Source organism: Medicago sativa, chromosome 6, assembly GCF_051527215.1.
Source record: "Medicago sativa cultivar Bolivia chromosome 6, Bolivia_mono, whole genome shotgun sequence".
In the NCBI taxonomy this organism is placed as follows: domain Eukaryota; kingdom Viridiplantae; phylum Streptophyta; class Magnoliopsida; order Fabales; family Fabaceae; genus Medicago; species Medicago sativa.
The window spans coordinates 59572468-59599443 of record NC_140754.1 but is presented as its reverse complement, the minus strand read 5'-3'; the positions used below and the strand labels follow the sequence as shown (position 1 = coordinate 59599443).

The following is a 26976-nucleotide window of genomic DNA, read 5'->3' as shown; positions in this document are numbered from 1 at the left end:
TTTTTACTACTTCGATAGTATTTGGTGCACTTGCCAAACGCCTATCACTGCTCAACAACAACAGCCGCAACAACAGGGCCCTCGGCCCAGGCCTTATTTTCCACCGATACCAATGCGGTATGTTGATCTGCTCCCAACCCTACTTGCTAAAGGACATTGCGTCACCAGACTAGGCAAGCCTCCGCCTATGCCATTGCCTCCCAGGTTCCGACAGGATCTCAAATGTGAATTCCATCAGGGCGCTCAAGGCCATGATGTGGAACGTTGCTATGCTCTGAAGTACGTTGTAAAGGATCTAATAGACAGGGGACAGTTGACTTTCGAAAATAGTGTCCCACACGTTCTTGACAATCTGCTTCCAAATCATGCGACTGTTAACATGATTGAGACATTTGAAAGAGTCTGTGCTTTTGATGAGGTTGAAATATCTCGGGTTCCCCAAGAAGCCCCCGCTTTAGATGTCCGTAATGTTGCCACTCCTCTGGTCCCACTACATGTCAAGCTCTGCCAAGCTTCCTTGTTTAGTCATGATCATGCTTCCTGTTCAGAGTGTCTCCAAAATCCTATTGGTTGTTGTACGGTGCAGGGTGACATACAAAGCTTAATGGATAACAAGCATTTGGTTGCCGGTGACGTTTGTATGATTGTGCCAGTGTTTCATGATTTCCCTGCCAAAAGTGTACCTCAGACAAGGAAAGTCGAACCCTTGGTGATCAGGCTACCTGGCCCGGTATCTTATGCCTCTACTAAAGCAATCCCTTACAAGTATGATGCGACTATGATTGAGAATGGGGTAGAAGTGCCTCTGGTATCCCCAGCTGCGGTTAGTAACATTGCTGAAGAAACTACAACTCTAAGGAGTGGAAGGGTCCGTCCGCCCTTGTTCTAGAAGAAGGTCGTTACACCTGCTGCCACAGCAACTCCACCTGTTGCTCCTCCTGTTAACAAGAATGCCAGCCCATCGGGTCAGTCTATTGAAGAGTCCAATCTGGACGAGATTTTGAGGTTCATTAAAAAGAGCGATTATAAGATTGTAGACCAGCTGCTACAAACTCCGTCAAAAATATCCATCTTGACTTTGCTTCTGAGCTCGGAAGCTCACAGGAAAGTGTTGATGAAAGTACTGGAACAAGCCTATGTTGATTATGAAGTCTCCGTGGATCAATTCGATGGAATCGTGGGTAACATCACTGCTTGTAATAACTTGTGGTTTGGTGACGATGAACTTCCCAAAGCAGGGAAATACCACAACTTAGCTTTGCATATCTCAGTGCACTACAAGTTTGACATGATATCCAATGTGTTGGTGGACACTGGATCGTCCTTAAATGTAATGCGTGGTTAAGGCTTTTGACGGATCTCGTCAGGATGTCCTTGGAGAGGTAGATCTGCCAATTACCATTGGTCCAGAGACGTTCCAGTTCACTTTCCAAATCATGGACATCAATGCATCTTACAGTTGCCTCCTCGAAAGACCGTGGATTCACGATGCTGGGGCAGTAACTTCCACTCTGCATCAAAAACTCAAGTTTGTGAGGAATGGTAAGCTTGTCACTATACATGGTGAAGAAGCGTATCTGGTTAGCCAAGTGTCATCTTTCTCTTGTGTTGAAGCAGGGTCCGCTGAAGGGACGTCATTTCAAGGCTTGACTATTGAAGGTGCGGAGCCTCGGAGAGCTAGTGCTACTATGGCCTCATTGAAATACGCCCAGAAAGTTGTTCAAGAAGGGCAAGTTGCTGGCTGGGGCAAAGTGATACAGATTCTGGAGAATAAGCGCAAAGAGGGCCTTGGGTTCTCCCCGACCTCAGGCGTTTCAACAGGAACTTTCTACAGTGCTGGGTTTATCAACGCTATTGCCGAGGATGCTGCTGAGAATAGTTATGTGCCTGTGTTTGTTGTACCGGGAGGCACCATGAGGAATTGGGAGGCCGTTGATATTCCTTTAGTCATGCATGCTTCCATGTAATGTGTCTTGTTGCTCATGTTTTTTCTTTGTTTTCAAAATAACAATTCTTTCGCTCTGCCCGAAGCGAAAGTGATGTCTTTGTAAGGGCATGTTTGTTTTCAGCATTGCCGTTATCAATAAAAATTGTCGTTTTTTCCGCGACTCTTTGATTTTTTACTTTTTAGTGCCTTTTTCTTGGAAATAATGGTAATGCCAGAAAAAACAAAAACGTCTTTATTTTCTTATTAATTTCAAAAATCTGCATGAAAAAACCACTTCTAAAATCATCACAATCATATTATGCAGATTGAACCATAATAAACCCGTTGAGCACAGTGACCCTACGTTTCCTCCAAATTTTGAATTCCCTGTATATGAAGCTGAAGATGAGGAAGGTAATGAAGAGATACCATATGAGATCACTCGACTGCTTGAGCAAGAAAGAAAAACCATTCAGCCTCACCAGGAAGAAATTGAGCTCGTCAACCTGGGCACTGAAGAAAACAGGCGGGATATCTAAATTGGTGCTGCACTTGAGCCAGAAGTAAAAAAGAGGATTATTCAGCTTCTCAATGATTATCCAGATGTCTTTGCATGATCCTATGAAGATATGTCGGGTCTAGATCCTAAGATTGTGGAGCATCGGATACCAACGAGACCTGAATGCCCTTCCGTCAAGCAGAAATTGACATGGCTCTTAAGATCAAGGCTGAGGTGCAAAAGAAAATTGATGCGGGTTTCCTCATGACAGCTGAATATCCTGAGTGGATCGCTAACATTGTACCAGTGCCAAAGAAAGATGGGAAAGTTCGGATGTGTGTTGATTACAGAGATTTGAATAAAGCCAGTCCGAAAGATAACTTCCCATTGCCTCATATTGATGTGCTCGTTGACAGTACTGCTCAGTCTAAGATAAAACATCCTTTATGGATGGTTTCTCTGGCTATAACCAGATACGGATGTCGCCTGAAGATAGAGAAAAGACGTCCTTCATCACTCCATGGGGGACATTCTGTTATAAAGTAATGCCTTTTGGCTTGATAAATGTTGGTGCTACCTATCAAAGGGGTATGACTACTCTGTTTCATGATATGATTCACAAAGAGATTGAAGTATATATAGATGATATGATTGTGAAATCAGGTGACGAAGAGTAGCATGTTGTATACTTGAAAAAGATGTTGGAAAGATTGAGAAAGTACAAACTACGGTTGAATCCCAACAAATGTACATTCGGTGTAAGATCTGGAAAGCTGCTAGGCTTCATTGTCAGCCAAAGAGGCATCGAAGTTGATCCTGACAAAGTCCGGGCCATCAGAGAAATGCCGGCTCCTCAAACTGAAAAGCAAGTCAGAGGCTTCCTCGGACGCCTGAATTACATATCTAGATTTATATCCCACATGACTGCTACTTGTGGACCAATTTTCAAATTGCTCAGAAAGAATCAACCTGTTGTATGGAATGATGAATGCCAGGAAGCTTTTGATAGCATTAAAGAATACCTGTTAGAATCTCCTATCCTTGTCCTGCCAGTGGAAGGAAGGCCTTTGATTATGTACTGTTAGAATCTCCTATCATTGTCCCACCTGCGTCATTATATGGTGAATCATACGACTTGGTTGATATCTCGAATGGATCCAATTAAGTACATCTTTGAAAAGCCTGCTGTTACTGGAAAGATTGCGCGCTGGCAGATGTTGTTGTCTGAATATGATATTGTGTATAAAGCTCAGAAGGCGATCAAAGGAAGCATTCTCGCTGAACACCTTGCTTGTCAACCTCTGGATGGGTACCAGCCAATCGAGTTCGAATTCCCTGATGAAGAGATTATGTATCTGAAGGCAAAGCAATGTGAGGAACCACTGATTGGCGAAGGGCCAGATCCCAATAGCAAATGGGGGTTGGTATTTGATGGTGATGTCAATTCTTATGGTAAAGGGATTGGGGCCGTTGTTGTAACTTCGCAAGGGCACCACATTCCTTTTACTGCTCGAATAACTTTTGAATGCACGAACAACATGGCTGAATATGAAGCGTGTATCTTGGGAATTGAAGAAGCAATTGACCTGAGGATCAAGTGTCTTGACATCTACGGAGATTCCGCGCTTGTCATTAATCAGATAAAAGGCGAATGGGAAACTCATCATGAGAAGCTGATTCCTTACCATGACTACGCAAGACGGCTGTTGACATACTTTACAAAGGTTAAGCTACACCACATCCCTCGGGATGAAAATCAGATGGCTGATGCCCTTGCTACTTTGTCTTCCATGTTTCGGGTGAACCATTGGAATGATGTGCCCATAATCAAGGTGCAGCGTCTTGATAGACCTGCTCATGTATTTACTATTGAAAAAGTACCTAGTCAGGCCGATGAAGATGTGAATGATAGAAAGCCTTGGTACTATGACATCAGACAGTTCTTGCAGAATCATGAATATCCACCTGGTGCTTCTAACAAAGATAAAAAGACCCTGAGGAGACTGGCTAGTAGGTTCCTTCTGGACGGAGAAACCCTATACAAGAGGAATTATGACATGGTCCTGTTGAGATGCGTTGATGAACAAGAAGCTGAGAAATTAATGTATGACGTACATGACGGTACCTTCGGGACCCATGCTATAGGTCACACCATGTCAAGAAAACTGTTAAGAGCCGGCTATTACTGGATGGCTATAGAGCACGACTGCTACAAATATGCCAAGAAATGCCACAAATGTCAAATCTATGCCGACAAGATTCATGTGCCTCCACATGCTCTTAATGTTATCTCTTCCCCATGGTCTTTCTCTATGTGGGGCATTGACATGATCGGAAGAATCAAGCCAAAAGCTTCTAATGGACATCGTTTCATTCTAGTAGCAATTGACTACTTCACCAAGTGGGTTGAAGCTGCTTCCTATGCGAATGTGACCAAGCAAGTGGTAGTGAAGTTCATCAAGAATAACATCATCTGCCGATACGGTGTTCCCAGCAAGATCATCACTGACAATGGCTCCAATCTGAACAATAACATGATGCAAGCTTTATGTAAAGAATTCAAGATTGAACATCACAACTCTTCTCCTTATAGACCTCAGATGAATGGTGCAGTTGAGGCCGCTAACAAGAACATCAAGAAGATTGTTCAAAAAATGGTCACTACCTACAAAGAATGGAATGAGATGCTGTCATTTGCCCTGCATGGTTACCGTACTACAGTGCGCAGCTCAACCAGGGCAACTCCTTTCTCTCTGGTGTATGGTATGGAAGCAGTTCTCCCTCTGGAAGTGGAGATTCCATCTCTTCGTGTGATCATGGAAGCAAAATTAACTGAGGCTGAATGGTGTCAAAGTAGGTATGATCAGCTGAATTTGATTGAAGAGAAACGCATGGATGCTATGGCTCATGGACTGTTGTATCAAGTATGAATGAAGAGTGCTTTTGACAAGAAAGTCCGACCTCGTGAGTTCAAGGAAGGTGAACTTGTATTGAAAAGAAAGATAAGTCAGCAACCCGACCCAAGGGGCAAGTGGACACCTAACTATGAAGGTCCTTATGTTGTCAAGAAGGCTTTCTCTGGTGGTGCTTTGATTCTTACACACATGGATGGTGTTGAGCTTCCGAACCCTGTAAATGCCGATATAGTCAAGAAATACTTTGTCTAAAAATGTGAAAAGAACAGCGTGGTAGGTCAAAACCCCGAAAGGGCGGCCTAGGCAAAAACGCGCTTCCCGGTGGACAAAAAAAAGTAAGGGACAAAAAAAAATGAAAATGAAAAAGCTCGCTGAGATTGTACGCAACTCATGCAAAAATGAGCGTCTCAATGAACCGAAAACCCGAAAGGGCGGTTCATGCAAAAATGAGATTGAAAAGGAAGAGACAAGTAACTATATCTGGCAAATCACCATCACCCCTTGGGGCACCTTGCAACTGTCAATGATCGTCTTCATCAGAAGCTTCTGTACCAGTAAATTCAAAATTTCTATGAAATGTAGTGGTCATCGTGCTCAATGTATCACCAACCAATAAAATTACCATTTTCCAAGCTTTGTAAATCCGTGGAATTATGCCCTTGGCTAAATTTCATTCCTCTACATCAATGCGAGCCTGTGCTTTTGTCTGAAATTCTACTTTTCTTCCATTTCCAAAGCTATGTACAAAAATATTTTCTTTCCATTTGATAATGCCAATGCTTGAAACAAACATTTTTGAAAATCGAAAAAATATTTTTCCTGTCTATTTTGAAAGCAAACCTGAGCAACAGGGTACATTCAAGTGAAACATGCATGAATAAATGTATATCAATGTCTATTTCAATACATGTTACGAGCAGGTTATTCCCCAGGATGATCTGTGGTCAATGGCAAGAATGGAAAAACAGAATAAGAATGAAAAATGAAAAGCTCGCTAAGTCGAAAACCCGAAAGGGCGGCTTAGGCAAAAATGAGCACCCCGCTGGATTGACAACCTGTGAAGGCAATTCAGGCAAAAATGGGGCAATGAAAAGAATGTGTTCCCGGTGAATCGAAAACCCGAAAGGGCGGTTCAGGCAAAAATGGGATTGAAAAATGAAAAATGGAAAATGGAAAAATGAAAAATGAAGAATGAAAGATGATATGAAGAGCATTGACCATAGATACGAACATCCAATGTCTACCGTGCACTGACACGCCTAGCAACGGCGATCTGTATCAAAGAATCTTCCAAGGTTCCCTCTTCTGCAAGTTTTGTATATGTCATGTGATATATTGCCCTCAGCTATGGTTTCGATACGTCTCTCAACGACGGTCTCTCCAAAGAGGATTTCCAAGTGTATATGTTGTAGCACGAGCCACTGCGTGCCCAATCTTCCAATGTTTTGTCTGTCTCTGTGAAATTTTCCTGCCAAATTGAAAACCAATCATACATTTCAAGCATTCATACATGCATAATCATGCATTCTATATGCTCATACATTTGATAATGTTGTTATACCATACATACATGTTGCATTCCCAATCTCAACTTCCAATTCAACTCAATCTCAACTTCCAATTCTATTCAAGTTCAACTCTCAATTCAATGTCTATGTCTATGTCTATGTCTATGTCTATGTCTATGTCTATGTCTATGTCTATGTCTATGCCTATGTCTCTGTTAAACTCTCAATTCAATTCCATGTCTATGTCTATGTTTGTGTCTCTGATTATTTTTAACTTTCAATGTCTCTTTCAACGTCAACTTTCAATTCAATTCAACGTCTCCGTCAATGTTAATCCACTCTCAATTTGCTTTTGGGCCAACGATAATGGTCATGTCTATCTTCAAATCAAGTCAATGTCGATTTACCCTCAATTTGTATCTTGTTGAATCAAACCTCCAATGTATCTTGCTATATGCTTTGTTATTGGCCAAGTGGCTAGTTCGATCCAAAGAACAGCTTGTACCTGCTTATATGCCTATGTTTCCGGTCAAACGGCAAGTTCGATCCAAAGAACAGTTTGCACCCGCCTGCATGTTGTGATATTGATCAAGTGGCAAGTTTGATCCACAGAACAGCTTGTATCTGCCTTTTTGCCTATGTTTCGGGTCAAGTAGCAAGTTCGATCCAAAGAACAGCTTGTACCTTTCTATCTGTTTGTGTTTTTGATCAAGTAGCAAGTTTGATCCAAAGAACAGCTTGTATCTGCCTATGTGTTTGTATCCCCGGTCAAGTAGCAAGTTCGATCCAAAGAACAGCTTGTACCTTCCTATTTGTTGCTCGTTCTTTCTACCTTGATGTCTGTAAATCCCTTGGTGGTGTGGCACAGCATGTAGATTCCGGTTTGTTTATCTTGCATTCATAATTAAAATGTTGCATGGCATTCATCGCTTTGAAAATGTGAGAGCATATTTTTATGTCCAAAAATAATGTTATGTCTGATATTTAAGTATCTTCGTCCCATCAAAACAAAGACTTCGTCTTGTGACTCTCCGGACAAAGAAACTTAAATAGGGGCAGCTGTTATATCCTAATTTTGGACCTAAAAATATTTGCAAAAAATGTTTTCTATCTCTGATATGTGTCTTTGACCTTTGAGAGATTGCCTATTTGTTACTGTTTACTCTGATATTCCACTCTGCTTTATTTGCACATTTCTACTGTCTATGTTTGAAAATCTTTTCAATTGTGATTTTGTCTATGTTTTCCCGCATTTGAGACCATACAAAGGTTTTTCTTGCACCTCAAGTCATTTGAAATTGTCTCTGATCAATTGCATATTTTTCTGCATTTCATTTCAATCTTATTTGCAAAAATTCATGAAAAAGGGCATTTTAGTCATTTCCTGCATTCAAACTCATTTTAGTCCCTGTAAATTGTCTCTGAGTCTTTCCAATTTGTTTGTATAAATTCCTGCTTTAATCATCTGTTAAAAACATTTCAAAAATTGCATTGGAGTCATTTTGAGTCAATTTAGTCCCTAGGGGCATTTTGGTCTTTTCACATAAAATTTTGATAGAGGGAGGTTACTTTGAAGTACCTCATTTTGTATTTGGTTCATTTTAGTCCTTTTTACGTTTTTTACTTGTTTCACTTTACGTTATATTCAATTTACCCTTTTTTAAACCAAATTTTATTTTTATTTTCACTTTAGTCCTTTTTTCATTTTATTTTCCTTTTAAGTCTTTTTTCAATTAACATTTTAGTCCCCTAATTGTTTAAAATTGTATTTTTTAGTCCTTTCTTAAAATTGCAGATTGGTCCTTTTAGTTTTTAATTTTGCAGAAAGGTCCTTAAGTCATTTCAGTCCGAGATTGGTCCATGTTTACGTGGCAAGCGCCTAATTGGTCCGGAGGTACAATTGTCAGCCTATATAAAGGCCAGTCATCAATGCTCAGTGCCATAACCATTGATTACACGCCAACTCACACAAACACCTTTCCATTCTCTCTCCAAAATCAAACAGATCAAAATCCAGAAAAACTCAAGAACACGATGAAGGTTGAAGCAAGCTTCAAACCCTAACTGTTTTCTTCATCCACAATTCCAACAAAAATCACCAAATCCACACCTAAATTCACCAATTCACACTGAATTCAACATCACAGAATCACTGAAACACTCAAATACGATCAATTCAACCAATTTTCACGGATTCTCGACGAAGATCACATCGGTTCTCAATGATTCTCTGTGAGAATCTTCATCACTGGACCACGTTCTCTTCTAGCAATTCAAGCGTAAAACGCGATCACAAGAAGAGGTTCGAGGAAGAGAAGAAGAGGATCGAAGAAGTGGAATTAAACCGGTGAAGAAAAAGAAGAAGAATACCCATTTATTTTCGGTTCAACGATTTACCAAAAAGCTTTCTCGTGAATCTTTTGTTCGAATCTCCGAAATTTAAAGAGGTAAACCTTCGAAATCACCTTTTATTTTCCAGCTTTCAATTGCATGAGTCGTGTTCTTCACTAATCGGTGTAGATCGAACAAATACGAAGGATCTTGTTTCAGAAAAATTATTGAAAGCTTTTGAAAAAACTTTGAAACTGAAAGGTTTGGATGTATATCTACACCGATCCAGTGAATGTTAGGAAGAACGAGTTAGGTTTTCAAACTCAGGAAGAAAAGACGAACACAACAGTTAAAAAAAGCTTTCAAAAACAATCAAGAATAGGATTCCGGCGCGGCGGTTCCGTCACCAGAAACCTAACCGTCGCCGGAATCTTCATCGGTGTTCTTCGTTTTTTCCAGAAAACATGAGGTTGAAGGTGAAGATCATGAGGTGAGAAGAGAGAGCTTCTCTCTCTAAGGTTTAACCTAGAGAGAGAAACGAAGGAGGAAAGTGATCAAAAAACCGGCGTGGTGTTTATATAGGTTGTGAACCGGACCGGTTCACACGAACCAGTCCGGTTCATTTCGATTTAGCTGTTCCTTGGTTTTACACCGTCAGATCTAGGGTCTGATCCGTTTGGATCAATCCTACGGTCTCTGTTGCATCCTGTTGAATCCGGATCTGTTTTGTTTGGGCTGGGCCATGCGTTGCTATGTTTCCTTATTTTCTTGCTGTTTACACACTGTATTTTGCTATTTGAACCTATGCCATGCCTAAAGTGTTTTGGAAAATTCTACAAAAATTCATGTGTTTTTCTTGTTAATTTTGTGATGTTTTGTGTTAATTTTGTACTGGAAACTTGATAAAAAATAATGTGATGATTTTTTTTTTGCTACTTTGTGATGTTTTATGTTAATAAGTTTGTGAAAATTGCATGATCTTGATTCCAATTCTTGATATATGTTCTTAATTTGTGATGTGTGAGTTTGTGATGAATTTATCTCTATTTTGTTATGTTTTTATGGAATGTTAATGAATAGTGTTTAGTTACTTGTATTACAAGTTTTGTTTGTGAATAAAAATGTGAGATATGTCTAATTTCTTCCTAAAATGCTTAGAATGATACATTCCTTTGATCCTCTTTGCAAAACCTGAATTAATGCTTTGAGAATTTGTTGGATTATGAGGATTAGAAGTCATGTGAACTTTGCATTTTGTGGTATAAATTTAGACATATTTTTGCATTGTTTTTACTTGATTTTGTGATAATTTTCTCACTTTTGTTATAGTGGTTTTACTTGCTTTATCTCTTGCTATTGTATCTTGTGCCACTAACCATTTTATTTCATGTTTCATTCATCCATAAGCACATCTCATCTCACCTCATATTCTAGTTTTATTTCCTTGCCATTTAAATTTCATGCAAAGACTTAGAATGTAAAAAACCTAGGGATTTTGTATTTTACTTTATGCTTTTATTTTCTTGCAAGAAGTAGTGTGTATCTAGGCCAATGATGTAAAAGGACAATGGACTCTAAACATGTACACCGACACAAGCACACACCTCACATGGATACTTTAGATGTATGTTTAGGGTATGCATGCTTTAGATCTATGTTTAGGGTTTGTATGCTTTAGATGTATGTTTAGGAATCTTGAAACTTAGAAAAATCCATTTTCCAAATAAACGTGAATAACTTCACTTGAAAACTTTTTCATAATAAATGAGAGTCAAAACTCCCCTATTTTCTTATTACTTTCTTAAGAAAAACCTCAATGAATCTTAACTATACTTAGACATTTTTTTTTTCCAAAATCACTAATTCAACCTCACGTTTTTCTAAATCTCATGCCCTTGAGGCCTCTCATCTCAATTCTTCAAAATTCCATTCTCAAACTTAAAATCAACCAACAAAAACAAAAAGATCTTTTTGGAAGAGAACTACATGGAGTTTGATCCCTTAAAAGGGTATGTAGGCAAGAAGTCAAAACTTCTCCAAGTCCAATAAAACAAAAATTCAAACACATTCTTCTCCCTCCAATTCTTAACCTAGCAAACCCTTAGGTGTAAATAACATTTTCAAGTAGCATTTAAAAATAAAGCGCGTGTGTAGAAAGTAAAGACGGTTCCTATAGAATACTATAGTCGTTATAGGTGCCTAACACCTTCCCATAACGAAAACAACTCCCGAACCTCGTTTCTCAAGAGTTTTTCTTATTTTTCCCTTCCCAAGAAAAAATGAGATATCAAAGGTTAAAAAGGTTCAAACTTAATCAATGTTTGACACCCGAAAAAACCAAGATAAAACACTCTGGCGTGGTGAAAGCGTGTGGGTTTGCAGAGGATGAAGAGATGAAGACGATGATGCTTTTACTTTAGTGGGAGAAAACCAAAAATGATCGAAATGAAAGTAGAATATGGGTTGGTGTGTGTTTATGAAGAAGAAGAAGAAGAAGAAGAAGAAGAAGAAGAAGAAGAAGAAGAAGAAGAAGAAGAAGAAGAAAAAAGGTTTGTGTTGTTACATGTGAGAGAGTGAGTGACCGAAAGAAGGAGTAGTGGTAAGCTTGTGTATGAGATAGAAATATATGTCTAGAGTTTTGATGTCAAGAGAAGACTACAATTGATGTGGCATTGGAAAATGAAAGGGTGGATGCATGGGTACCAAAACCTCATAATTATTTGTTGGAAGATGCAGAAGGGATAGAGTTATCTGTAATAAATGAGTGTGGGAAATAGTTGAAAGATGTGACTTTTACAAAGTGGAATGCTGATTAGGATTTGCACTTGGAAGGAGTTAATGCTTGCAAAGTGGAGGGAAAAAATAGGTGGAAAAATTAGGGCAACAATAGCTTGAGGGGTTAAGCTTTAGTAAGTAAGATTATGATAGGTATAGGAAGTGTTTTTTTTCTTCATATCATGGGAAACAGAAAGTTGACCGGTTTTAGTGTGTCTATCCAGTTTTCTATATTTTCGAATATCATGGTTGAAATGTCCATCTATTCTATGCAAATTTTTCTTAACCTTTTTATATGGAGATAATTTTCTTAAGGGAAATGTTAATGAGTGTTCTAAGGACACTCTTTAAGAGTTTAAATAAGATTTTATGGGAATATGTGCATTTAATGCATTGAAAATTGAAATGTTTACCTTTTTAAATAAATACATTGGAGTAATTTTTTTTTTATTTGGAATCCTTAAAGAGTACCCTAAGGACACTCATTAACAAGACCCTTTTCTTAATCCTCTTAAAATGTATAACCAATCTTTCTTTAATTGAGCAAAAATAATTTTTATAAAATAAAAACTCACACACACATACTAATTCATGCTTGTTCACGGGAATGGATTCATTCCTGTGACATGAGAATCCATTGTAATCCTCACCATCCATCATAAAAGAGAGTGAAAGAGAATTTACAAAAAAGCAGATTTACGTGTAAAAGTATAAACACCTGAGAAAACATTGAGATAAAAAATAAATGAGAGAATCCATTTTCCATATACATTTCTTTCGTACTTCCCTTTTCTACATATTAGCTACTTTACCAGTGAAAATTTTACACCTTGTAACTTATATTTAGTTAGCATAATTAAATTTACAAAGAAATTCACCAACATGAATAAAATTTAACGAAATTGATTAGGCTCTAACAATGTGATAAACCAATATTTAAATCCTAACTAGAAGATTTATCTACATTTAATGTTCCATACACCTCAAATGTAATTAACGCTGATGGAGAAGGAAAAAAGAATGAGAAAAAAAATCGTAAAATCAATTTATAACTAGCACATTTCATGTTAAAACTTTCTAGATCAAGTTCATTTAACTTATTTAACAATGTGTCATACTTTGGCCAGACCTATACAAGGTAGAACTTTTAAGATCAGTTAATTGTTTAACCAATTTTAGGGTAGACAATGAACCGAACCAATTCAAATATAGTTCGAAATTCGTTTCGACCATTAATCCACTGGACTTGGTTCATGAACCTAATGAGTTGAACTTGAGTTAAAAATTAAGTTCGTTAATTAAATGGGAAATTATAAAAGACAATTTTTACTAGAGGGAGATGGAAATGGATATAAGTAAGTAGCTAGGCACATGCTCACGTGATAACTATACTGTTGTAGTATGACTCAAAATTTGATGGATGGAGAATATTGTTGCTAAAAGTATAAAAGTTTTGTTTCAAATATATTATGTGCTAAAAATATATTTATGGACAATAAATATATTTTTGTACCGTATGAAGGACGATTTGATGCAAATATATTTTGAAAGGGAATATTATATTTTTGATGCAGGTGTTTTGGTGGTGTGTTGTTTGGAGGATGAAGAAGGTGATGTTTCTAATGAAACTCATCCTTCACAATTTTATTATTATAAAGTTCAAACCAGTTTTACTTTGCTTAATTTTTATTATTGCTATCAAACAAACTCAGTACCTTTTTGTTCAATTAAGTGATAAAATTCAACAATACAACGCGATCCTTGAGTTCGACACTCGATCTTATTGTTATAATTTTACTAGTTGCACGATTTCGCAAACTTGCGAAAATCGCCTTCAATTCCTTAGTCACAATCTTAAAACATCTAGCTATACTCGAAAGTGCTCATAGTTACTAGTTACGCCATGAAATGCTTAAATATACTAGTTACACACTCATGAATAACATAGAAAGGAAAATGAATTTAAGCTATTTTTTTTTACTAATAAATGATATTCATACATTCAAATTGATAGAGTACGTCGATACAATACAAATTCATAAAAAATAAAAAGGATGAATATGTGAACAAACTCACAACATCCATGTTAATAGCATAAAACGACAAAGTACAAAACCTGCAAATATGACTATATATATTCAAGTCTCTAGAATACTCGTGCCTCCGGATTTGCAAGTCATTGATATATTCAAGTCATTGATTGGATTTGCAAGTCTCTCGAATACCCATGCCTCTGAAATATGACTATATATATTCAAGTCATTGATTGGATCTACACTAGATCAAAGATGATATGGGAGTATGAAGCGAACAAACACATGAACAAGACGAGAAAGAGAAACGACGACGCAAAAGACGACGAAGTCACAAAAAGAAAAATAAAATAGTTGTGAAAGTCACTTACTTAAATAAAAGGGAAAGAGAAAGGGAAAAAAGATTTAAAGGGGTGATTTTGGGGTCAAGTTGACCACAAACCACCTCTCTTTGATGGATGAAGGAGAATAAACTAAGGTTTTAGGTGGAGAGAGAGGGGGGTGGGGGTAGCACTTAAACAATACCGAGATCATAAAATTTTAGATTTATTGCTATGATCAAGTTAAGAATTTTAAATTTGGTTTGAGACCTTAGAGTGTGCTATTCTAAAACTAATATATTCAATTATCTTCGGTCTAAATTTTGGTTGCCTTGTTTGGTCAATAAAAAATAAAATAAAAAAATAAAGTATGATTAAATATTAGATCCTTTAAACATGTCTATTTAATATTTTTTGGGAGAACGAAAAATTGAGGGGTTGAGTGTAACGCCCTATTTCTATTAAAGCGATAAAACACGCGAATAAAGCATATATTCAAATAGACGCTATGTCTCAACAAAAATCCAAAAGATCATGCATATATAAAAATATTTCAACAGTCACAGCAGATACAAATCATACATCTCCAAAATATATGCCATGGTCAATACACATCATCATATAAAATCCTCCAAGTCCCGACAAGTGGGTCAACTCAACATAACATAAAATAAATCCAACAAAACAACAAGACACCGACAACCTAATCAGAGCCTAAACCTACGACTCCAACCGATAACGGAGATAGCTCCCGCTATCCAAGCACTCACGAAAAGCGAACTACTCCTACACAGCGTCTACCCATCCATACAGATAGGTAGGCGGTCAAAACCACTGGAGGTTAGCTTTACATCAATCATAATCAATATAAGCAACTTGACATAAATAAATCAATTCAATCTTCATTAAATAACATGGACAATTAACCTCCAATACAAGCCCACACAACAATTCCAATCATCACAAATAGGCATTCATCAAAGACAATTATCACCAACAATTATCATTCACCACAACAATTAAGACTTAATATGATATGCGCCTATACTCGACACATATATGCATGTGGTACCAAGTCTCCTCAAGGTCGTCACCCATGATGCAACAAAAACATCATAATCCCCTCAATTGGATATAAAATCCGCCACCATCTGTCATGAATGCATGAACATATGACTCGACTACAAATGCATATGTTCACACAAACAATTCACCACACCATCACCAACATTTAGTATATATGTGTTCAACAACAATTCACCACCACTTGACATATATACAATCACCAACGACATTCACAATTCAATCAACATATAGTTGTCATATATGCATAAATCAACTTCATATAATCATATCAAACTATCCATAGAGGATTCATAAGGCAATCGACTCTTAAAACCATTTGCATCAAAATTCGTCTATCATTCCACAATTTCAAGATAATTGAAGCAATTGAACAAAACCATGTAAACAAGATTCAATGCCTCAACTAAGTATGCCTCTAGGCTACATATAAGTGCAGAAGAGCATACCATTACGTTTAACCGGCTAGAGGCGACGAAATCATGAGAATCACAAAGTTCGTCTCTCTTTATCATTTTTCAAGAAAATGCCATTTTCAAAGCAAAACAAGTTAAGACTTGATGAAACCAATCACAACCATTTTTAGAAATCATATAATCAAAACACAACCTTAACCCTACTTCAATATCACGAGGAAAACGAGTTTCCGAAAAATTGACGTTTTGGACCATTTTTCAAAAGTTAAGTTAAATTCACAAAATCAAGTCCAATTCGATGCAAACGATGTTCCAGTAGGTTTAAGTGTGTAAACAGAGGTTAAACAAGTCAAAAGAAACGTTTTAGAAAGCCCGAATTGGTTCCCAAGTGCACGAAACGAAAAATCAAAAATGGTTGAACAGGGTGTTGCTCGCTTAAGCGACGACCTGCTCGCTTAAGCGACCAAGTTCCAGTAAGTTCTGGACTTGCTCGCTTGGAGCTCGCTTGGAGCTCGCTTAAGCGACCTTCGTCCAAAAAGTTCTGGGCATGCTCGCTTAGTGCTCACTTTCAGCTCGCTCAAGCGAGCCTTCATAGTTCCTGCCAAAATGTTTCGGGTTCCAACCCCTTTTCACCCAAAAATCCCAATTTTGATCATTCCAAACCCCAAAACTTAATCCCAAAGATGTTTGTAGGTCATATACCCTTGAAAACACTTAAACATGCATAAGTTTTGAGATTAAAACATCAACACAACAAAATTTATCAATTCACCAAACTTCCACAACTTTCAACAACTACAACAATTCTCATCACCAATTCACCAATTCATGATACCCAATGCATCAATTCATCAACAACACATTTAACAACAACAGCAACAACATCTAATCATGAATTCATCCTCAATCTAACAACCACGACATCATTCATCATCAATTTCACACAAAAACACATCATGTTCATATATACCCATTTTGACATACAAATTCAACAACAACAACACAATTAACATTCAATTCTTGTACATAATCATGTCATCAAAAGTAAGCACGAATTTCTACAACAAAATTCAAATCAACCACTTAAGCAAAGAATTAAGGAAGAACTACAACTATTAATTATGATTGAATTCTAACCCCCTTTACCTTAATTCTTCACAATCTCAAGCTAAGGCTTCACTTTAGCTCCAATCCTTGAATCCTCTACCTTCTTCTAGCTCTCTCTAGCTTTCCTCTTCAAACCCTTATCTTATCTTGCTGTTTCTCTCTCTACCTCTTCTCAAATGTGTAAAAATGATTAGGTAAACCTTATTTTCCTCTAACACTAGAGTTTATATAGGCTCTACATAATTGGGCTCAACTCACAATGCCTTAATGGGTCTAACCCATTCACTAAACCAATTCAAAATGTTTCTACCCACTTAACGGTAAAATATAATAATAACGGTCACTTACTGGTAATAAAACAATTCACTACAACTCCCTAACACTTAGTAAAATAACAACTCTCTCTAAGCGCTAAAAATAATCCTCATCAAAATTACTAAATTACCCCCACTCACAAAATGACCAAAATACCCCTGAGTCCAAAATGACTAAAATACCCTTATAACACCGAATTCTACAACTCCCAACCAAAACTACACACAGAGGCAATTAATCACATATGAGCACATAAAACACACATAAATAAATAATAAATCTAACAAAAAAATCGGGCTGTTACATTGGGTAGGGAAGAGTGGTTTCGGGTTAATGACAATTGTGGTGTTGGAAATGGGGAGAATTTTCTGTTTTGGTCGGATGTGTGGGTTAGAGATGTGTCGCTTTGAGTCAGATTCCCTAGGTTATTTGATTTGTCGTTATGTCAGGGGGAGTCGGTGGCTGGGGTGTGTCGGCTAGGTTGGGGGATGAGGGTCAAACGTGGAGATGGAGGCAGAGGTTGTTTGCATGGGAGGAGGAGTTGGTGGGGGAACTTAGATTATTACTTCATGATGTCACTTTGCAGGTTGATAAAGATGATAGGTGGCTATGGAACTTGGAATCAAATCATGTTTTTTCCGTTCAGAGTGCTTATAATTGGCTCACTGTCCAACCCCCTACTGTTTCTTCTGTGGTTGCGTCTTCAATTTGGAGCAAGGATGTTCCTCTGAAGGTCGGTTTGTTTGCTTGGTGCATGTTTCGTGATAGGTTGCCAATGAAGGATAATTTACTCAAGCGTGGAGTTATTTCTAATGATTCGAGGTTGTGTGTGGCCGGTTGTGGTTCTGAGGAGACCGTTGTCTTGGAACAAAATGTGTTTAACAATGAACCTTGAGAGTTTTGATGATAACAAGGTATTAAAAATTATCAATTGGACTAGCTAATATTTGTTCAAGGTACATGACCATATACAAAAATTTACATCTTAAATAGGTTCTGGATGAACAAAAGAGAGCTAAGAAATCAACAAAAAGGAAGTTTAAAGCGTCTGAAGAGAAATGCTCCTGAAGTCCAAAAAGTGCTCCTGAAAACAAAGTGCTCCTGAAGAGGTGATGTCATCAGAAGCTGAAGTTCATCAGAAGCAAGATTATCAGAAGCAACCTCATCAGAAGCTGAAATTCATCAGATGGAAGAATTAAAGCTTCAAAAGCTGTTTAATGGATTCGAAAGCAATGCAGAAGACTTGGAATACAAAGCAACGGTCATTTTGTCTGGATTTGAAGGCATAGGATGCTTATCTTCAAAAAGCGTTAACAAAAGTACAATTGTACGAAGTGTACAACCACTATCTCCACTACTCTGTAGTGTCTCTGCTACAAGACAAGAAACTGGCTCTGGAATACAGCTCTACTTGCAACGATGTTCCTTCACAATGGGAATGCATTTCAAATTGATCCTTCGTAGGATAACTACCATATTAGGCAAAAGATCATTGGTGATTGATTAAGCTTTAAACGACTTTTTTTGATTTGCTGGCAATTTCACAACGTCTCTTTCACACCTCTATAAAAAGGAGTGAAGACTTAGAGATTGGTATCAGACATAACAACAATTTACAAGTGCCAAAACACTGCTGAAATTGTTCTGCATTCAAAGTTCACTTAGAATTTCTATTTTCAAGTTAATATCTTAGAAATTCTAGAGTCTTAAGAGTTTGTATCTGATTTTTATTGTGAGCACCTCTGATTGTATATCAAGTGTTCAACCTCAAACATTTTTCTTTGTAATCATGTTTGATTAGAAGTCTCTTGTAGTTGTGCTTGAGCATTAGAAGTCTCTTGATTGTATTCAGGAGCATAGGAAGTCTCTTGCTTGTGTGCTTGAGCAATTTGATGTCTCTTGCTAAGTTTAGCATTGAGCAGTTGTAATCAGATATTACATTTTAGTAAACTCTCCTTGGAAGTGCAAGGGGGACTGGACTACTTCCGGTTTGTGGAAGGAACCAGTATAATTGCTTTGTGTCTTTCTTTCTTCTCTCTCTCTCTGTTTTAATCCGTTGCATCTTAGTTCTGAATTTCACTTCAGAAGCAGTTCATATTTTGCATCTGATCAGTGTTTTCAGTTTAGGAGAAACGAAGAAAAATCTAACACAATTCAACCCCCCCTTCTTGTGTTTTTCTCACCTTCAATTGGTATCTAGAGCCTTGGTCTGTTGTCTTAACACTTAACAGTGTAACAGAAAAAGATCTGAGAAAAACATGTCTGGTGAATCTTCTAGTTCTGGTCAAACGAATCTAACTTTGGAAAGATTCCTATGTTCAATGGAGATCTTGAAGAATTTTCTTGGTGGAAAACCAACTTCTACGGCTATATCATGGGTTTAGATGAAGAACTATGGGATATACTTGAAGAAGGTGTTGTTGACTTAGTCCTTGATGAAGAAGGAGCTGTTGTTGATAGAATGAAACATACTCCTGCTTTGAAGAAACTTTACAAGAAGCATCATATTATCAGAGGAGCGATTGTCACTGCTATACCTAAAGCAGAGTAGATGAAGATGAGTGACAAATCCACTACTAAAGCTATGTTTACTTCTCTTTGTTCTAACTATGAAGGCAGCAAGAAAGTCAAGGAAGCAAAAGCTTTTATGCTTGTACATCAGTATGAGTTGTTCAAGATGAAGGATGATGAAACTATTGAGGAGATGTACTCAAGGTTTCAAACCTTAGTCTCTGGACTACAAATACTGAAGAAGAGTTATGTTGCTTCTGATCATGTTAGCAAGATACTAAGAAGCTTGCCTGCTAGATGGAGACCTAAGGTTACTACTATTGAGGAAGCTAAAGATTTAAACACTTTGAGTGTTGAAGATCTTGTCAGCTCTTTCAAAGTTCAGGAGATTAGTCTTAGTGAACACGAGCCTGCTAAGAAGAGTAAATATATTGCTCTACCATCTAAAGGGAAGTCATCAAAAGCTCTTAAAGTTATTGAATCTGAAGATGAGTCACCTGATGGAGATTCTGATGAAGATCCTACTGAGAAGATGGCTATGCTTTCCAACAAGCTTGAGTATCTGGCAAGGAAGAACAACAAGTTCATGAGTAAGAGAAGTGGTAGCAAGAGCTCCAAGAAAGAAGATAAGAAGGGATGCTTCAACTGTAAGAAGCCTGGACACTTCATTACTGATTGCCCTGATGTTCAGAATGAGAAGTCAAAGGACTAGTCAAAGAAATCAAGCTTCAACACAAGGAAATTCAGAAAGTAGATTAAGAAAAGTTTAATTGCAACCTGGGAAGATCTGGATAGTGAATCTGGGTTTGAAAAGGAAGAAGCTGATGAAGATGCTAAAGTAGTTGTTGGGTTAGTGGCTACTGAGACTTCAGAAGCAGATCCTGATTCAGATTCTGAAGATAAAAATGAGGTATATTCTAAAATTCCCAGAGAAGAACTTGTTGAGTCACTTAAAGAACTCCTTACACACTTTGAACTGAGAACTAATGAGTTGAAAGATTTAAAAGAAAAATATGTTGATTTAATGAAACAACAAGAATCAACTCTATTGGATCTGAAAGCTTCTGAAGAAGGATCTTGAGAGTTTTGATGATAACAAGGTATTAAAAATTGTCAATTGGACTAGCTAATATTTGTTCAAGTGTACAGGACCATATACAAAAATTTACATCTTAAATAGGTTCTGGATGAACAAAAGAGAGCTAAGAAATCAACAAAAAGGAAGCTTAAAACGTTTGAAGAGAAATGCTCCTGAAGTCCAAAAAGTGCTCCTGAAGACAAAGTGATCCTGAAGAGGTGACGTCATCAGAAGCTGAAGTTCATCAGAAGCAAGATTATCAGAAGCAACCTCATCAGAAGCTGAAAAATCACAAGAAGCTGAAATTCATCAGATGGAAGAATTAAAGCTTCAAAAGTTGTTTAACGGATTCGAAAGCAATGCAGAAGACTTGGAATACAAAGCAACGGCCATTTTGAATGGATTTGAAGGAATAGGATGCTTATCTTCAAAAAGCGTTGACAAAAGTACAATTGTACGAAGTGTACAACCACTATCTCCACTACTCTGCAGTGTCTCTGCTACAAGACAAGAAAACAGCTCTGGAATACATCTCTGCCTGCAACGATGTTCCTTCACAATGGGAATGCATTTCAAATTGATCCTTCGTAGGACAACTACCATATCAGGCAAAAGATCATTGGTGATTGATCAAGCTTCAAACGACTCTTTTTGATGTGCTGGCAATTTCACAACGTCTCTTTCACACCTCTATATAAAGAAGTGAAGACTTAGAGATTGGTATCAGACTCAACAACAATTTACAAGTGCCAAAACTCTGCTGAAATTGTTCTGCATTCAAAGTTCACTTAGAATTTCTGTTTTCAAGTTAATATCTTAGAAATTCTAGAGTCTTAAGAGTCTGTATCTGATTTGTATTATGAGCACCTCTGATTGTATATCAAGTGTTCAATCTCAAACATTTTTCTATGTAATCTTGTTTGATTAGAAGTCTCTTGCAGTTGTGCTTGAGCATTAGAAGTCTCTTGAATTTCACTTCAAAAGCAGTTCTCATTTTGCTTATGATCAGTGTTTTCAGTTTAGGAGAAACGAAGAAAAATCTAACACGATTCAACCCCCCCTTCTTGTGTTTTTCTCACCTTCACGTTGCACATTTAATTTTACATTGTAATTTTTTTGGTTCAGCTTGGTATCATATATTCAGGTGGTTAGGCATATCGACAATATCTCCCTTGCGTGTGGAGGATCATTTTAATCAATTCATTTTTGTTGGTGGAGTCGCTAAGGCTCGCCGATCAATTCTACAGGTCATTTGGTTTGCATCTGCGTGGGAAATTTGAAAAGAAAGAAATAAAAGACAATTCAAAGGCAAACAATGCACAATTGTTCAGGTGGTTGATAAAATTAAGTCGCTTACTTTCACGTGGCTGAAGGCGAAGTTTCCTTCTCTTCCCTTTAACTACCATGGTTGGTGGCTTAGTCCTTACACCATTTTGGGCATTGGTTAATACCTGTCTGTTTTCTTTTGCGCTGGTTTTTAGTTTTTGTTGTAAATACTGTATTGACTTTGGTGTTCTTCTCTGCCATTCCTTGAGCTAGGGGGAACCTTTTGCAGTGGTAATATATCTCATTTTAGCCTCTTCAAAAAAAATTTTTTTTTGGGAGAACGAGCCCTCAAAATGTTGATGCCTTGCGCAGTAGTCCATCTTTAGCCGGTATTATTTGGTTATATTATTTTAGACAGTCATTTTTCCCAACCCATGTTATACTCACGTGCACTACAATTTATTCCCAAAATACCTATGATGTTCGGATTGTATAATTCGAACACGGTTTGGATTATATAATCTGAAATATGCTTATATATAAACAATAATATGATCCCTTTTCATTTAAGCAGTTGCAAATTTTGCTTTAAAAAATAAAAAAAAAACTAAGTAATAAAAATAATAAAACTTGTCACATCCTTCAAAAAAAAACTAATGGCACCGAAAAAATTCTAAAAATATCAAATAAAGATGATGCAAATTGTTCAATATTTTTTTAGAACTAAAAAATAAAATAAAAATTGGTCTAAAGGATGACATATTTATAATGAGAGGCTGATTCCTGTAAAGAGGACCTTCTACGAGAGCGAGTTTATGATCAAGTAGTCTGAAAATTAAATTTTCGACTGAATTAGGTCGAAACAACTAACAAAGACCTGAAACACAAGGAGGGGGTTATGAATGTTAGTATGGTTCTTAAACTAGTTATATATGTTACAAACAAGTTGTGTCTTTGTGCTGATACAATTTAGATTATATGACTTGGTCTATTTTTCCCATGATACAAACTAGTTATTATACGTGCTTGGATTTTATAATCCAAACCAACAAATATTTTCATACTTTCGAAGTATGGTGTATTAGAACATGTGTAGAAATTAAGTTAAAATACTAAACATGAATTCCCACGTTGGGAGAACTAATGTTGTGTGAATTGAAAAAAGTGAAAGTTCCACATCATATTGTTCACACACATTAGTAGTGTTTATATAGTAGGGGTGTACCTCTAAGGTGGTTGCATAATTAAGTGACCGAAGTAAGAACTAAAGAATAAATATATATTTATATATTTTATTATTTGGAGATGTTAAATTAAGTAATTAATTTAATCATTATTTTTTTTTTGAAAGATAATTTAATCATTATTAGCAATTGATTTTTTAATCCCCAAATTTTGCTAAAATATTTTGGAACACAATCTAGAATATTTTGGAACACAATCAAAAATATTTTGGTTTGCAATCTAATATATTTTGGATACAATGTGAAATATATTTTGGTACATAATATAATAAATTTTTTGTACTCAATATAATATACTTTGGTACTCAATTAAGATATTTTTGTACTTACTCCCAAAGTAATATGTAATTACTTGTTCCCAAAGTTTCTCACGTATTATTTGTGAATTTTTTCTATAAATAGAGAACTCACATAGTGCATTCCACACACAGAGTTCTATTGAGTTGACGAGAACTCTTTCTCTCTTCTCCCGCCAACCTATGTTAACAAGTTATTCTTCTCCTCATCTCCTATGTCTCTTCGGATTTGAGAGGGTCCTTAATACCATAGGTAAAAAATCTCATTCGAAATTAAGAATGGTATTAAGTGTATAGTTCTTTCGATAATGTAAGGCATTTTTTATATCAATAGGCCATATAGTAGTAGGGTAGGAAAAGTAATCTATTCTATTAATAAAAGTTGCCCCAAGCAATGTTTGTCGCCCTAATTTGAGTGTTGCCCTAATGATGATAATTACTAATTTACCCTAATCTAAAACTTTAATTATTAAATTATTAAAAACAATAAAGAAAAAATAATCGTTTGCATCTATTTCATTGTTTCCGCTAAACCCTAACAAGCAGAATAAGTTGTTGCTAAACCGTTTCCCTCTGTTTCCGCTACCAAATAAGATGTTTCCCCCAAACCCTAACAAGAAAAATTAGTTGTTTCCCCGAAACCCTAACAAGAATATGCCGCACAGATAAACATCACAACAAAAAAAAAACGCAAAAATCTCAAATTATTAATCCTTTTCTGCTCGCAAATCAGCTGTTTCCGCTAAACCCTAACAGAAATATTCGTTTTCATCTGTTTCCCCTACCATATAAGTTGTTTCGCTAACAGATAAACATGACAGCAAAAAAAAAAACGCAAATAAAGTCGTTTTCATCTCAAATTATTGTTTTTGCTCGACTTTGTTTCCTAATTTATTTCCAAACAACAACGACCTAACTATCTCCTACTTCACAAATAAAGTCGCAATTCAAATAAAAGAGTTGCTTCTTATATTCTTTCCACCCCAAAAATCCTTTCTCCTTTTCTTGACTTATGGCTGGAACAAACATCGAAACTCTCCTCTCCTATCACTGCCTAACTGGTAATTACTTCGCAGCACATATTTATGTGATTGTTTTTTGCTGATGATTGTGTTATTTTTGTTTCCTTACAGTTTATGCATAACCAATATTTCACTTTCGTCCATTGACAGCTCCTCTCTTAACAAACCCAGATTCAGAGTATGACAAGGCAATCAACAAGCTACAAATCAAATACAGAACATACATCGTCGACTATGACGTCGAAACTGTGAGTGTCCTTTCCTTTTCGTTCAGCTATCCTTTTCCTTGAATTGTATGACATTCTTTCATTACAACGTGTTCCACTTCTATATTTTTGGTCTCTTTTTTGATCTCTTAATAATAAGTCTTTCCATGCTTCATTTTAATATATATGCTTCATTTTTTTCATTTAAATAGTGTATGGCATTCTTTTCATTACAACGTGTTCACACTCTTTCCATGCTTCATTTTAATATATATGAGCATATATAACTCTAATTGTAGTCACCCAAAATACACTATTTTCTGTTTCTGTTTTACTTTCATATTTGCGTTTCCTTTCACCCAAAATACACTATTTTCTGTTTCTGTTTTACTTTCATATTTGCGTTTCCTTTCATGACTGATGTACAGCTTTAGGTTTTTAGACTTTTTTTTCTTCTGATTTTGCTTATTATCTTTGTTCGTACTTTGAGATATCATTTTCCTTTTCTGTGACTATTTGCTTGCATATAATCTTCCTTGGGTTTGGGTGAATATACTCCAAGAGATAGGGTTAACAACGACAAAATATATTAATTAGTGCATAATTTTGAATTACTTAATTAACCTGTTATAAATTATGAGAATCAGACTCTTTTCTGTTTCTGTTTTAATACACTATTTTCTATTTATGTTTTAATTGGTACCTATATAAGAACTTCTTTTTTTCATGGCTGATGTAGAACATTAGGTTTTTAGACTTTTTTTTTTTTCTTCTGATTTTGCTTATTATTTTTGTTCTTCCATACACATATAATTTTTATGTTGTTTGCTTCTTATACCCACTGCAATCAAAATGATATGTTATTTGCTTATTATTAGAGTGCCGAATCCATAGTGTTATTTGCTTATTAATTTTTTGTTGTATTGATTCGGTCTGTTATTTGATTTCAACCTATTGTTTACGGAAATCATAGTGTTATATATTTGTCTTCCTAATTTAAGACAACCATCCAACTGGTTGCTAATGATTTTGTTGTTTCACCAGGGTGCCGTATGCTTGCCGAGAATGTTTGGCGGTGATTTTGGAGATCAAATTGGACGCTTTGTAACATTGACTGATCCAAAGGGCAATAAATTTGAGGTGTTGGTCGATGCCATCAATGGTAACTTTTTTTTAACAAAGGGCTGGAAAGCAATTCGCGACTTTTATGGTCTTGATCTAGGGGCGTGGGTTACTCTAATTTTTGTTGATGCTGGACGATTTGATATGAAGCTCACTGATAGGTTTCACAACACTATCAAGTATCCCATTTTTGATCCACCCATGAATTTCCTTATTGATAAAACTAATGTGCCCACAACTTTCAACCAGCATCTGCAGCCGAGAACATCTATTCTCTGTTATCGTCACAATATTAGTGATATGATTATAAGCTTCGAAAAAAAATTATCTCACTATGATGTGACAAGGGGTGCTTTGGTACGATCCACTATTACTATAAACTTCATTTTGTTTTTAGTTTTTCATTTACTATGTGTAAATTCCTTGCATCTTTGGTTTTTGCAGATTCTCATTTACACTGAAAATATTGCTCAAATGCTGGATACTTCTGCTACCAATGTGAAGTTTGTGGATGATTGCGGTAACGTATGGGACTGTGACCTAATTTTTGGTACTCTTCCTTACGAACACTGCAGGATGGGTGGGCAGTGGAAGAGGTTTGTGGAGGCTCGAAGGCTGCGTGAAGGTGTCAAAATCAGATTGGGAGCTCTAAAGGCAGGAATGAATGAGTTAATTTATCTTGATGTTGTTTACAATTAGACAATGTTTATTTAATTGCTTGAGAACCTTGGAAACAATTTCTTTTGGCAGATCTACCATGTTATTTTAATTGCTTCGGAACCTTGCAAACATTTGCTTCTATCGGATCCTTATATTTTCCATGTTCCAAACACTATCTTTTATGTTCTTGCTGCTTAGCAAAGTATCTGCTTTTTGGTGGCAAAATATTGTTCATAATGACACACCCCTATGTGCTATGCACATATTATTTTCATGTATGCATTTTGGACTCAAAATTTGTTGTGTTCTTAATATTTATGAAAGATGGTGGTTTTTGGTTTT

At 36.5% G+C, this 26976-nt stretch overlaps 1 protein-coding gene and 1 pseudogene across 1 annotated transcript; both read left to right on the top strand.

Annotated features, from left to right (window-relative positions):
- Positions 1–22266, top strand: part of LOC146915988 (uncharacterized) — a 32588-nt pseudogene extending 10322 nt beyond the window's left edge.
- A 2370-nt stretch (positions 22267–24636) lies between these two features.
- Positions 24637–26692, top strand: LOC146915987 (uncharacterized). The gene is made up of 4 exons (XM_085716755.1): positions 24637–24685; positions 24797–24894; positions 25897–26331; positions 26419–26692. The coding sequence occupies exons 1-4, from the start codon at positions 24637–24639 to the stop codon at positions 26671–26673; spliced, it is 837 nt and encodes a 278-aa protein (XP_085572881.1). The 3' UTR covers positions 26674–26692.
- The last annotated feature ends 284 nt before the right edge of the window (positions 26693–26976 follow it).